Raw genomic sequence first — 14,515 nt, 5'->3', positions numbered from 1 at the left:
ACTTTTTTAATAGCATTTTTTGCACATAAATAAGCAAGATGTTCTTTAGTTTTTTGAGATATCGATGGGGCTTTTACAAAGGCCTTTTCGGGATAACATGCGCTAATGTCAATGCAACGCCTTAGTTTTTCCTGGATGTTAATTTGTTCATATTCAAGGAAGTCAAAGTCAGTTTTATAAAAAAACGACGTTGGATAATTTTTTTCTACGCGTAGAACATGAATCTCATTCCACACAACCTTTTCTTGTTTGGAATTAATTGAAAAATTTTTCCCAATTGTGTCGCTAAATTTTTTAAAATCCAGAAAATCTTCTGTGGCAAGTTCATTCACGATGTAGGGTGTACCTTCTTTCTTGGCCGCTCTGATAATTGGAGCCCATTGTGACGGTACATAAATAGGGCCACTTCTTAGTACTCTACGCTTCTGGCGCTCAATACTGGCGTGCATTGAGTCTCCTTCATTTTGGGTATGGCCTACCGTAAGGAATTTATGTGTAATGCTTTTGACATCAAATTTGTTAACTGCGCAGAGATACATAGAAACAATCATTTTGTTCTTATTTTGCCCTACGCAGTTGTCGGAATAGAAGATGACATCTTTTCCTTTGCACTCCGTTTTTAAATAATGTAATATACAAGTTGCTATTTCATTAGCACCTCTATTAGCAATCGCCTCATGCCAAAAGTAACAAAACCCTCTTTTCGATGGTATTTCAAAAACTGTGAAGTTCAAACAATTTAAACGGCATTTGTAATAAAATGTGGAAACATCTCCACAAGGCGTCGGTAAAACCGCTTGTAAGTCAAAACAGGCTATTTTAAAGGAAGAATCTTGTTTTCCTTTCTCGACGTCTCGAGCCTTTTCTTCTCTTCTCTTGATTTTGTTGTTAATGTGCCGTTCGTATCCTTTCTGAAGCGACAATCTTTCGTCTGTATCAGAATTTTTAAAGGTTTCGCAAATTGCACATTGGTCCTTTTTAGGTTGGAAAAATGATATGTTAAATTGGGTTTTAAAAATGTGTTCATAGGTACATTTTTTGGCAACTGGCAACCCTTCAGCCTGTTGCTCGGATTTATAGTATCGATACATTTGCGCTATCGTTAAAGATCCGTCTATGTACTCACGTGTCGTCTGTGCTCTGAGATAATGAGATTCTATTCGTTCAAAAGAGTTGATGTGAGCAACAATTTTTTCTTTAATCGAAGTATTGATTGTTTCCCTCTTATTGAAGTTTCCTCTTCGATCTCTTTCTATCAGAGCATTACCATTCGATTTTTTCCATGTTGTCCTTATAAACTTATCACCAATGTCCAGGGTGTTCATGAAAAATGTTTTACACACTTGTATTTTAATTCCTCGCAGCGTCAAGTAATAACACAAATTTTCACTGCGATTACTTCCCTCAATGGCTCGACGGTATTTTACTTTTAGAGTTTCCATGTGACTACTTACAAATTGTCTTTGAAGAGCATTATCTCCTTGTTTCCAAAAACAAGTGTGAATAGTTAGTCTATCAGCATCGGTAAATTTAGTAGTACACGCTGACCTGCATTTTGTTGTACAAGGAGGTTTTAAACGTTTTCCAGGAATCTCCCTATTACCTTCAGACACATAGGGCAAACCTGAATTTACCCTCATTTTTTTCACGTTCCTTTTCCAAGTTTCGGGCCTAGCGATTATTTTACGTGGTTTTTTCTTTTCATCTTGAGCTTCAGCGATAATCCGTTTTTCTACATCATTATTAGGGTTCACTTCGATTTCAGAGCTTGTGTTTTCTGGTGAACTAGAATCATCACCTGAAGGTGTGTAATCTTTATCATTAATGGAATCATCTGAGTCAAAAATGGCTGCATCATTATTAATCTAGAACGCAAATGAGTGTAATATGGGAAGATTCTGATATTAACTGGTCACCTCCTCCGCTTGCTGGTCGTCCAAGGGAGTCACAACATGTCCATTACTAATCTCTGACACTGCAGTATTCCCTGAGCATCCTGGTAAATCTAGCGTTGTTGAGTTCTAATATAAAAATAAGTACATAATTGTTATTTAAAGTTAAATCAACTTACGTTATGTGCCTCTAATCCAAAAATGGGATCATTGTATTTCGAAAAATCTACCTCTAAGTCCAATAAAAAGGGTTGATTCGTAGAATACTAAAATAATAAAAATTCAAATAAATGACAATATTATAACTGTTGTTTGCGGCGGTAGCGCACCATGATGCGCAAGTATTCAAGAATCATATGGCCACAACTGACAGTTACGGCTCTATTGCACCACAATACTATGAACCTGCAATAGGGAAATATCTTACACTGCATTGAATAATATTAAAATGTTACATATGGCTATATTGCAGTGCATGCGTTAGACATAGAAGAACAGCAATATGGACTTAAGTGAAAATTTGAATTTTTTGCACTTATGGCACTATTGAACTAGATGTGCGATATGTGTAATTATTACATATGTGTAATTATTCTTGATTATACGATCAATTTAAATTAATCGATAAATTAATTAGAGCAATCAAACCGCGAATTAAATTAATCGGACCGCGGATTAAATTAAATAAGCCGCGAATCAAATTAATTAGAGGAAATTCCGAGAAATCAAACCGCTAATTAAATTGATTAAGCCGCGAATCAAAGTAATCAAACAGAAATTCCGGGAAATCAAACCGCGAATTAAATTAATTAGATCAATCAAACCACAAATTAAATTAATCCACAGTAATCAATTTAATTGATGACGTCATCAATCAAATCAAATGCCAATAAAGACCAAAGTCCTACAAAATTTTTATTAATTAAACCCAAATTCCAAGAAATTAATCAAATTTCCCCCGAAAACAACCCCGCCCACGTGAACGACCCCGCGAATCAATTTAATTGACCTTGATTGACCCGCGAATAAAATCCAAGATGGCGGCGACAGTGACCCGCTTCTACTGTCATAATACTAAAAATGAATTAATTGCATCCTAGGGTACTAACAAGAAAACTGATTGATTTTGTTTATTAGTTTGGCAGTTTTCAATTGAAATATGTCAAAAGTGGACCATAGGTTCTTGTTTTAAACTATCAGGATCTTTAGTATCATGGGAAAGCAGAAAACAGCGCACTGTAGCCTTGTCGAGTACTGAGGCCGAATACATGGGTCTTTCCGAAGCTTCTAGGGAAGCGATTTATTTAAGTAATCTGTTATCTGATTTAGGTATAGATTGTAGTCCTGTTGTTCTGTATAATGATAGCCAAAGTGCACAAAAGCTGTCTGTAAATCCTTTTCATAATAACAGGAGAAAACATATTGATGTATGTCATCACTTTGTGCGTGACATAATAGCAAAAGATCTTTGTAGAAATTAAATATTTGCAAACAGCCGATATTCTTACTAAGGCTTTGAATTCTATTAAACATTATAAGTTTCTAGATTGTTTAGGTATTGTAGATGTAAGTTGTTAATATTTTGTGCTAGTGGGAGTGTTGGTATAATCCCAAAATATGTATGTCCGAGTTAACTCGTGTTAACGAGTACGCTTATGTTTTATGAAATGCGACTTAAGCCATACCATTTCGCTAATGGATTAATAGGGCTAATGTATTCTGCATGAGCAGTTGAGTTTGCAACGCAGCCTTGTTTCTTACTCTTCCAACTGACCGCGCCACCACCAAAGCTTACAACGTACCCCGTTAGTGATTTTCCATCGATTTTGCTATCTGCCCAGTCACCCAACAAAATCTGAGTCACTATAGCAAGAGAATTTCTCACCTTTTCTATACACTAATTTATAGTTAATTGTTTGCTTTAAATATTTGAGCACATTTTGGACATCTTTTCAGTTTTTGACCGTTGGATTCTTGCTGCGTTTGCAATGTCTGGTCGCGTACATGTACTCAAATATAGAAGGCTACCAATGGCCTTCTGATAAACTTTCTGGTCATAACTCTCACCTTCTCTAGAGTCCATTTTTACACCCACTTGCAACGGGTAGGATGAACCTTTGCAATCAGACATTTGATATTCTCCGAGAAGTGAAATTATAATAATAATAAACACATACATAAAGACAAAACAGTGACAAATGATTCTTGTCGACTTTGTTCACAAACATCAGAAACAATCCAACATATAATATCGGCATGCACACGACTTGCACAAACTGAATACAAACATCGACACGATCAGGTAGCTAAAATCATACATCAAAAATTAGCTCTTAAACATAATCTCATAATAGATAAGACACCATACTACAAATACACGCCACAGATCATCATTGAAAACAACACACACACACACACACACACACACACAAATTTTATTGGGACAGGACATTACTCACAGACAAAACTATCCACAAAGACCAGACATTACACTTAGGGTAAAGTCGCCGAATGTGGAATACCTCCTTTCATGCGAAACCGGCAGTGACAACTTAATTCGTGAACATGCATTAGATGTCCTTTTAACTGCAATTTCGTTTGGTCTTGGTCCGTACCACGGCGGTTTCGCATAACCTAGAAAATACTTCAAAACGCGCTTATCTCGCCCAACGAAGTTTTTGTAGTGAGTGTGAATATTTTTGTACTGGCTGTTTTTTCGAGTATCAAAGGTAAGTTTTCATGCGAGTAGTAAGAAAAGAGCTGTATGCGTCTAGAATGTAGTGTATTTTAAACGAAAAATATGTTTTTATTTTGTAACAACACTTTGTAAACAAATATTAATTTGCCGGTATTGTGGAATACTGGTAGAGGTTTATATGTGGAATATTCAAAATTGCACTCCTATTTCCGATTACGATGTCTAGTATAACTCCTGTGCTCATTTACGTTTCTTATTACACAGACATGGGTAAGAAAAATGTAAAGGAGCATAAGTGGACAGAAGATAATATGAGAATGGCGGTAAACGCCGTTAGAAACGGAAGGATAGGATATTTAGCAGCATCTAAAAATTACAGCGTACCACGATGTACTTTGTTCAGATACTGCAAAAAGAACAGAGATGATCATGATATCAAAAAGGAACGTTTAGGAAGAAAACCTGTTTTATCCGAAGCTTGGAAACAAAACTTGTTGACTATATTCTAATAATGGAAAAAAAGTTTTTCGGACTAACTAGGAGAGATTTATGTTCTATCGCATTTCAACTAGCCAGGCAAAATAACATTCCAAATCCGTTTTCTTTACTGCATCAATCAGCTGGAAAAAATTGGTTAAAACGATTTTTGCGTAGATACAAGGAGAACATTAGTGTTAGAAAATCAACGGGGACATCAGTTGCAAGGGCTGTTGGATTTAATAAAGAAAGCGTTGACGAATTCTTTAGTTTGCTCGAAAAGGTTATGGAAGAGAATAATTTTTCGCCCAGTCAAATTTTTAATGTTGATGAGTGTAGCCTCTCTGTTGTTCAATCCAAATGCCCTCATGTGATCAGCGCTGACGGAAATTTCGTATCCTCCATGATGATATTTCCTCGAAAAAATGCCAATGAACAATTGAAAAAAGGTGCTCCTCCTGGAACTTTATTCAAATTTCACCCATCCGGTTGGATTCAACTCGATCTTTTCACGGCTTGGTTTGACCATTTTATTGAAAACGTTCGACCGTCTAAAGACCACCCTGTACTTCTTATTTTGGACGGACACAGCACGCACGTCCGAAATCTTGATGTTGTGGTTAAAGCTAAAGAAAATTTTGTTACAATTTTATGCCTCCCCCCACACACGTCACACAAACCCCAGCCTCTGGATAAAACCGTGATGGGTGGCCTTAAGACTTTTTACAGCGAAGAAATCAGAATTTTCCTAAAAACCAATCACCGAGCCATTATCCACTTTGATGTTGGAGAACTTTTTAGCAGAGCATACCTAAAAGTTCAAACTGCAGAAACGAGCGATAAAAGGATTCTCCGCTACAGGCATATACCCCACAAGAAAGGATATTTTTACGGAAGAAGATTTCTTAGCTGCTGAACAGCACAGCAATGAAGATCCAGTTGCAGAAGATCGGCAGAATAACCACCCTCAACCAAGGGAAGAAAATATCTTAGTTAATCCAGAAGATATTGTTGCGGTGCCTAATTTACAGAAGAAAGGGGGGGGGGAGGGGACTCGAGGAAGGAAAAGTGGAAAAGCTAAAATAATTACATCGACTCCAGACAAAGAAGAATTGGGAAGGTCCATCAACTCGATAAAAGAAAAAAAGGATGCAATTAAAAAGAGAATTTTCAACGATGGCCCATGTTGCAGCAAAAGTTTAAAGGCAGGAAAAAAGAAAAGAACTTCCCTTAAAAGTCGGAAGATTGTTGTACCTTCATCAAGTTCAGACTGATAATATTTCTCTGCATAATTCTTCTGATGATGAAGAATTTCCGGAAGCAACAAACCCGGACGAAGACGCTTTGTGCATATTCTGCTCCGAAAAGTTCTCCGAAAATAATCGGGGAGAAATTTGGGTAAAGTGCATTGTTTGTTCTTGTTGGGCCCACGAAGAATGTGGTGGGATTGAGAAAGATCCCTATGTGTGTGACTTTTGTCGTTAAATTTTAAAATAAACCTGCATGCACATTTTTATTGTTTTATTTTCATAAAAGAAACAGCATTGCTTGTTATAGATGTAGAAAATTTTCATATTCCATATTAGGGTATATTAGTATTCCACATTACAGCCTCAATGTCAAACATCCTCAAAAGTGACTTTTTCAATATTTACCTAATTTAAAACTTCTTTCCAATGTTTAAAGTTTCTGTAATTTTTTTCCTGTGTTAGTAACACATTATACTATCCCTCCCCAAAATCTAAAGAAAAAAATCTTCCATTTACTATTTTTTGTCTAATTAAAATAAAATGGCATTCCACATTCGGCGACTTTACTCAGATAAAACATAAAAATCGATTATAAACATTGCCATACCCAACACTAACAACTTAACTAAAACACATGCAGATAAACACCGCAAATACACCGATATATAGTTATCGAGCTTAAGACGCAATGGAGAATGAAATCTACTGTTATAGTTCCCATTATTCTTAGTGCTACCGGAGTTATACCAAAGACAATACACCGCAATTTACAACTATTAGGTTTAGATAAAAAAACATACAAACATTCACAAAAAGCAGTCGTTATCAATACATGCCATATTGTTCGTAATGTAATGTTCCCTCTGGTGGAGAGAACATTTAAGAAAAAGAACCACTCTTAAGATGACTTAAAACTTTATTTACAACTTAACACCTACCTATATCTACTACCTTACGATTATTACTGCCTGCACACAACGCTTTACTTAATCAGTTAATTAATAATTAATTGTCACGTCATGCGCAAATCAATATTTTATATTCTTATTCCATTACAGTAAATTCCTAAACATAACACATGATACTACATACACACATGATCCACAACGTATACATGTCCTAAAATGGACAGTCCAATACAGAAGAGTGGGCAACCTTCTTATTAGAGTCACCAGCGGTGGATCCAAAACGTGCAAAACGGAAATTATTTTCCGATGAAGATATTACCATTCGCGAGCAAAAATTGATGATGACCGTCGATAATAAAATTTAAGACTATCACAAAAACAGGAGAAGATGAGGTTTCAAGGTTGAAAGCAAATATTAAATCTAAATCTAAACCATTAAAAGTACTATGAAGCTCTAAAAAATGTAACCTATGCATCTAAACACTCCGAAACTTTAGTAAAAATGCAATTATTACACCGCAAAAATTCTCCATGGAACAAAATGAACAAGAGTTTGCAATTGCATTGCATTATAAATCTCCGTCGGCCTACAAATTTTTAATAAAACAGAACATTATCCTCCCTTCCGGATGAACTGTACGGCGATGGATTGGGGTTTGGGGCCTGCGCTTATTTTCTAACAGGCACAGGTGTAACGTGAAATGTTAAGCACTCTACTCACAACGAGCGTCTCGAAACTGCAAGCATGTGGACTTCGTCCAAAAGTAGTTACTTGTGACCAAGGGTCAAATAATAGGGGTTTCTTAAAGTGCTTCAACGTTACAGTAGAAAATCCATACTTTTTTTGTAACAATGAAAAAATATTTTGCATGTACGATGTGCCTCACCTTTTAAGTCCTTACGAAATAATTTATTGGACGGACATTATTGAATGGAGGAAAAATAAGTATCGAGAAAAGAAGGTATGTAAACCAAAATACTTTCGTTGGTAATTTTGAACAGTTTATAATGATCGATTTTGTTCTAATTCCTGTACAGGTACAGGTAGCTGTGTATCACCGCAATTCGTAGCTTGTATTCTTGAACAATGACCCGCTAGTAAAGAAATTTTAATTGTTTTCCAAAATTTCGGGCAGCATGCCTTATGTGTCTGATAAGGAGGGCGAGAGCGAAGAAGACGGCGACAGTTCCAAAGAAAATACTCAGGATGTAGAAGATGCGACACCCCAACAACACCGACCCAAACCGGGAACGTCAGCCAAGGGTCGTAAAACACCGGCAGCTATGACAGCGTTCCAAACGAATCTCCTTTCGTCGTTGACAGACAGCGCAGAGCGTCGAAGAAGGAGCCGACAGAGCGTTATCTGCTGTCTTTGCTGCCGCATTACCGTCAACTTAATTCGGGCGAAAAGTTGGATTTCCGGCTAGTTCTTCCGCGATATCCACAATAAACGAAACCAACCACACATGCATCAACAGCCCACAACATCCCGAATATCAAGGACCATTCCAATCCCATTTCGCTATACAGCAATCTCAACAATATTTTCCTGCACTGAATCGTCATCCCTACGTCGAAACCTTAGCTCCTCCAAAATCTCAAACTTCAACGCCCATACCATCTCCTTCCTCACGTTCCCTCCATTCTCCTGATTTTTATTAATGCACAAGGATACATACATACTACCATTGAATAAATTATTCAATGATACTACGTATTATACAGCTACCTATCAATAAATTATAAAAAAATTATTTTTCTTACCCGAGTGTAATTGTCAGTCTTTCCTCTGCAGATATCGGGTTCTTCCATGTCGTTTCTTGTTTAGTTATGTACGGGCGGATGACATTTAATAGCTAATCAAAAGAATTAATAGAGATCGATCATATCCGAAAAATGTTTCTTCATATTTTCGTATATCTTCATAAAACTTTATAAATCTTTTACTTGATTCACGTCCGGCATGAAAAGGATGTACAGAATATCGCCTTGTTCTTTTATCTGGGGGCTCTTCAAGCAAATTAACAGCTTCAAGTGCACAAACAATTTTTAATTTCGAAAACATTTTGCCAATAAAACAAACACGAATGACGCAGTTGCCGTTCTGCCGCAATATGTATAGTAGGGTGGAGTGAAAAAAATTTTTTTTAAATTTGATTAGTCCTGGGTTACTAAAACTTGCCTATAAGTGAGTTACTTACTCACGCCGAATATTAAGTATTTTGCACATCATCTTCAGGTGGCGCACGAGCTCCAAAGTTACAAATAAATTTGAATTTTCGCGCCACTTAGAAGTGGTTCAGTTTTATATTTACCGCGGTCCGCGACCCTCCCCCCTATCTGTGTTTACATCTTACTGCACTTTAGCATTCATTTTAGTTCGCATCGATACCCGGAGGTGAAAGCACGTCCCTCGAAACAACGGTGAAAAAACGCGACATTTACTTCTAAAATAATGCCTAAAACAAGAAAAGATTTGTCATGTTCTGTATTTGGTGGTCCAGAAAAACTAAAAGACAATATGTTACCTACTTGTGCGGAAGTAATAAAACATTATTTGTGGGTGAGAAGTGACTTGATGTGGATTTCAAATGGAAAGGATCCTTCTATCAAAGAGATATGTGCGAAAATAGCAACTGATTTGTCAAATCTGTGGAAGAAAGCATCACTTCCTATTATCTCTAACCAACAGATCATTTCAAGACTAATAGATTACTACAAAAAATACAAAAACCTAATGAAATGTCGAGTAACGCAAAAAAAGGCAGACTTTTATGAAACTGCGAGAAAAACACTCTTCGACATATCAGTCTGTAAGTGCGCCTGTTTAGATTCCTGCAAATGTTCTACGAAAATACCTCGAGCAGAAAGAGAGTTTTTAACTGATCAGAGAGGAGATCGGAAAATGTATATAGGGTCAATAGATGCTAAGAGTACGAAAGTTATGGCGCGTAAGCAATTGAGACGTGAATTTGAAGAATTGCGGCAATCACAATCTGTTATGAAACAACCTAGTCTCTCATCGGACGCTATATCAGCCAACATTTCTTCTTCAGAGAGTGATTCTGAACACATGGAAGAAAGTTCAATCGATCCTGATTTTTACCACAGTGTAATAACACCAACTACCAGCGAATCCGCGACAAATAAAACAAATAAACAAATGAGACTGCGTCTGAAAAATCTGGCCGCTGTTTGCGATAGGGCAGGTGTCTCTGATAGGTCAGGATCACTCATTGCAAGTGCACTTTTAAAAGATTTAGATATTATTTCACAGAAAGACAAGTCAAAAATAATAGACAGAAGTAAGTTGCGACGTGAGCGCCAGAAAATGCGAGAGGACCTGCAGAAATTAGAAAATCCCGACAGTCCGCTACTTGGTTTGTACTTTGATGGACGAAAAGATAAAACAATAATCCAGGAAGAGCGTGGAAACAAACGTTATAGAAAAACAATCACAGAAGAACACATAGTACTGCTCGCTGAGCCAGGATCTCGCTATATAGGGCATGTCACGCCCATTTCTGGAACAGCTTCTTCTATCAAGGGTGGTATATTGCAATTCCTGAATTTGCACTTCAAAGATGTATCATCCCTCGTCGCCATTGGATGTGATGGGACAGCAGTTAACACCGGTTCAAAAAATGGAGTAGTTGCTCTAATAGAGAAACAATTGCATCGCCTATTACACTGGTTTGTGTGTATGTTACACGCAAACGAGTTACCACTGCGTCATTTGTTTATTAATTTAGATGGAAGTACTTCTGGCCCTAATAGCTTCATAGGAACGATTGGTAAACAGTTACAGAGTTGTGAGGGGTTACATGTGGTGACATTTAGCAAAATTGAAGCGAATTTACCTGACATAGATGTGAACCTTCTGAGTAATGATCAAAAATACCTCTACGAAGTGTGTATTTCAATTACACAAGGTCTTATTCCTCCTGACCTGGCTAATAAGCAGCCAGGCAAATTGGCGCACAGTCGCTGGCTTACTTGTGCAAATAGGATCTTAAGATTATATGTGGGAACCGCCAAACCGTCTCAGAGTCTAGTTGAGCTCGCCGAGTTCGTGATAAAAGTGTACGCACCGACGTGGTTCGACATAAAACTGATGCCTTCTTGCAGATATGGTCCACAACATATACTTAATATGATAAAGAGGTGTGCTTATTTAGAAGATGACAAGAAAGCGATTGTTTTTCGAACCATACAGCGAAACTCTTTCTTTGCTCACTCCGAAAATGTTTTATTGGCTATGCTTCAGGATGAAAGAGGCCACATCCAAGAATTAGCTCTAAGAAGAATAATGAAAGCTAGAAAGACCAACAAAGGAAAGAAGGTAAGAGAGTTTATTACCCCGAAATTGAATTTTGAAGCAAATGAATACTACGACCTAATAGATTGGACCACGGAAAAAATCTACGAGCCGCCTATTACACAAAAATATACTGACAGCGAAATATTGCAGAAAATTACTAGTGCCAACTTCAAAGTTACAGTCGAGGAATTCCCTTGCCACTCACAAGCTGTAGAACGAGGTGTGAAACTTGTAACAGAGGCTAGTTCAGCAGTGTGTGGTAGCAAAGCGAGAGATGGATACATTCGAGCAAGAATTAAATCACGAACAGAAGTACCAAAATTCGACACAAAATCGCAATTTTTTGTATGAGATTTCGTCTGTTTTTATATACTTCAATAATCGAATTTGTTGTTAATTTCCATACTACACTTAAATATGTACTACTTTCTTTTATTTTGCACCATTTTCATTAATAAATATTCAAAAATATGGTTAGTAATGTGTGTTTGATTTTTTGGCAAATTTAGTTTTTTTTTCAAAATTCAACTTCAGTGCGCCACCTGAAAGCTTCAATAGAAATTTATAATTTTTATCTATTAGTGAGCTATTGCCAAGTGACAACTTTTGATAACCCAGGAGTTACAAAATTTGAAAAAAAAATTTTTTTGGTTTTTTTCACTCCACCCTAATGTATAGTCTCAAACTGCATTCCCGCCAAACGGGTCCTGCTAAAACGCTTCCCGCTTAAACGCAATGTATAGTCCGGGCCTACAAGAATATGCGGAAGCATTTTTTTGCTGGGTATTTAGGCAAAAATCTAATTGATAAATTTAACTGTGCAAATTGTGAAAAACTATTGCTAAAATGTGTGACTGACAGTCGTTTATCTGATAAACGTGAGTTACTTATAGTGTATAAAACATTTGAAAATAAATTGCCTGAATCAATTGGTTTAAGAGCACCAACCAATCTGCTGATGACAGTTTGCTCAAAAGCTTTAACTGTTCTCAATGATAAATTTAATAGTGTTACGTGTAAAAGTAAACTAAAAGAGCGTTTGACGAAGGCGATTGTAAATGCTTTAAACAAACGATCTTACAATGTAGACGAATCTGAATGTGGCAAGCATATTGTTAATTCTTTTCTTTATGTGGACTGTAATTAAAATGAGAAGTACTCACCTGTTTTGTTGCTGTTTTGTAGTTGAGGCTGATTGACAGGATATACTCAGGGAGGGTAATAGTACAAATTGGGAAAATAGGTACCTCGCCTGTTGCTGCACCAAAACACGTTTTAATTTTCTATTTTATGAAGGAGATGATTTAAAGATTAGGTACACAAACTGAACCACACTCTCTAACGTGCCAATAGAGTGGCATATGAAAATTGAAATTAAAATCCTTACTTTCTCATCCGTAATACATACTAAAAATTCCCCAAAACGCGTGTGTCAAAACTCTGCTTGTGATAAAAATTGATTAAGCAATGCGCATGCATAGGAAAGGTTTGATAGGTAAATCAAATAAAATAAAATTATTGTAAATAATTAACACATATGATGTACTTAATTAATTTACTAGTAACTGTAAAAATATTTAACAAATGTAAGACATTGTTCCTGGGAAAAGAAAAAAAAAACAGAGACAAACTTAAATTTTTAAACACCAGTAAATTGTCGACGGATATTTTTTCTTTGTATACATATACATATTTGTATAGTTATAGTTATTATTAAGTATGTAAGTGTAAATCGACACCATGTCATAAATGTGACTCAGGGTCGATTTAACCACATTAGTACCAAATTTTAGTCGAGATTTTGTCAAATTTGCGAGTTTCAAATCATTTATTGAAAAATCAGTAAATAGCAGCATGATTTTTTTACAGGCGATTCTTTATTCTGTCGACTCCTTCACAGTGAGACGCTTTTTTAAAATTTCATCCACCTACATTACGAATTGGTGTGGTGGTGGCTACAGAAATATTTATCGGATCGAATTGAAATTTTGGATTCGACGGTGTCTAAGAAATCATCGTAGAAATTTAATCAAAATGTTTGCTATTATTAACTATAATTGGGTGGTGGATTTGTGGCAGCATTACTAACAAAATTATCATAGTTTCTTTTTAATTCCCACTAACAAAAAAGCTATAACATTAGGTACTTTCGGAATTGGTAGATTCAGATTCACTTCCAAAAGGACTGGAGTCCTAAGAATTGCGATTATTTATTAAACTTATTTTTTAAATTCTCACAGCATGAATAATTTATGCAATTGCAATGTTTGCATCTTTTTAATACCTATAATAAAGGTTGCGGCAGTGAAATGTGACTTTTTTCGCTACACTGTAGTGATTAGAAATTTTGTTGTAAAAAGAAGTAAAAATCTTAAAAATAATACTCATTGAATGCAATTTTTAACAGTTTATTATTTTTTTTAAATTACAGATTGTAAATGTCCACCACTAAACCCTATACATTGTTCAATATTTTCTCGGACGTAGTTCATAACTTCGCCTCGAGGTCAGGCGTTCGCACAGTACGGGTAGAACCAGGAAACCTATCTCAGACAGTTCCATACGCATTCCACTTCTTAAACTATGGCAAAATAATGTTCCACGATGGAATGCGACCACGTCTTGGGATATTAAACTCAGCCCAAAATCGTCTTTGGACCGTAATAACCTTTTTCTACAACTGTCAAAAAAACCTGTCTTTATCTGACGAATTTCGAAACGCGAAGTACAAAATTTTTAAACGGTTAATTAGTATTGCTCTTGACAACGTGCGCGAAATCTTCAACAGTGAAAAAAGTATTTCGCGCAAGTGACAAAGTTGAACTTAAACAGCAAATTTAATTAACAATCGGTTCAGTTGTAGAAAAAATATTGTACATAACGCTATCGCGAAGTTATTTCACGCATTTGACTGATATTTTAACTCGGCTTCGCCTCGTCAAAATACCTTCAGTCTCAATGCGCGAAA

At 36.3% G+C, this 14,515-nt stretch overlaps 1 protein-coding gene across 4 annotated transcripts; it reads left to right on the top strand.

Moving 5' to 3' along the window:
* Window positions 1-9,079: 9,079 nt before the first annotated feature.
* Window positions 9,080-11,984, top strand: LOC116167737. Of its 4 annotated transcripts, none has more exons than XM_031483242.1 (2): window positions 9,080-10,927; window positions 10,979-11,984. In XM_031483242.1, the coding sequence occupies exons 1-2, from the start codon at window positions 9,682-9,684 to the stop codon at window positions 11,896-11,898; spliced, it is 2,166 nt and encodes a 721-aa protein (XP_031339102.1). In that variant the 5' UTR covers window positions 9,080-9,681; the 3' UTR covers window positions 11,899-11,984. The 4 variants fall into 4 exon arrangements, with proteins under 4 accessions (XP_031339102.1, XP_031339096.1, XP_031339105.1 ...); XM_031483236.1 differs by having other exon boundaries at window positions 9,080-11,309; window positions 11,355-11,984; XM_031483245.1 differs by having other exon boundaries at window positions 9,080-11,568; window positions 11,698-11,984.
* The last annotated feature ends 2,531 nt before the right edge of the window (window positions 11,985-14,515 follow it).

The sequence above is a fragment of the Photinus pyralis genome, unplaced genomic scaffold, assembly GCF_008802855.1.
Source record: "Photinus pyralis isolate 1611_PpyrPB1 unplaced genomic scaffold, Ppyr1.3 Ppyr1.4_LG1, whole genome shotgun sequence".
NCBI lineage: Eukaryota > Metazoa > Arthropoda > Insecta > Coleoptera > Lampyridae > Photinus > Photinus pyralis.
Note: the sequence above shows the minus strand (reverse complement) of the source record. Positions and strands in the feature narration are given on the sequence as shown.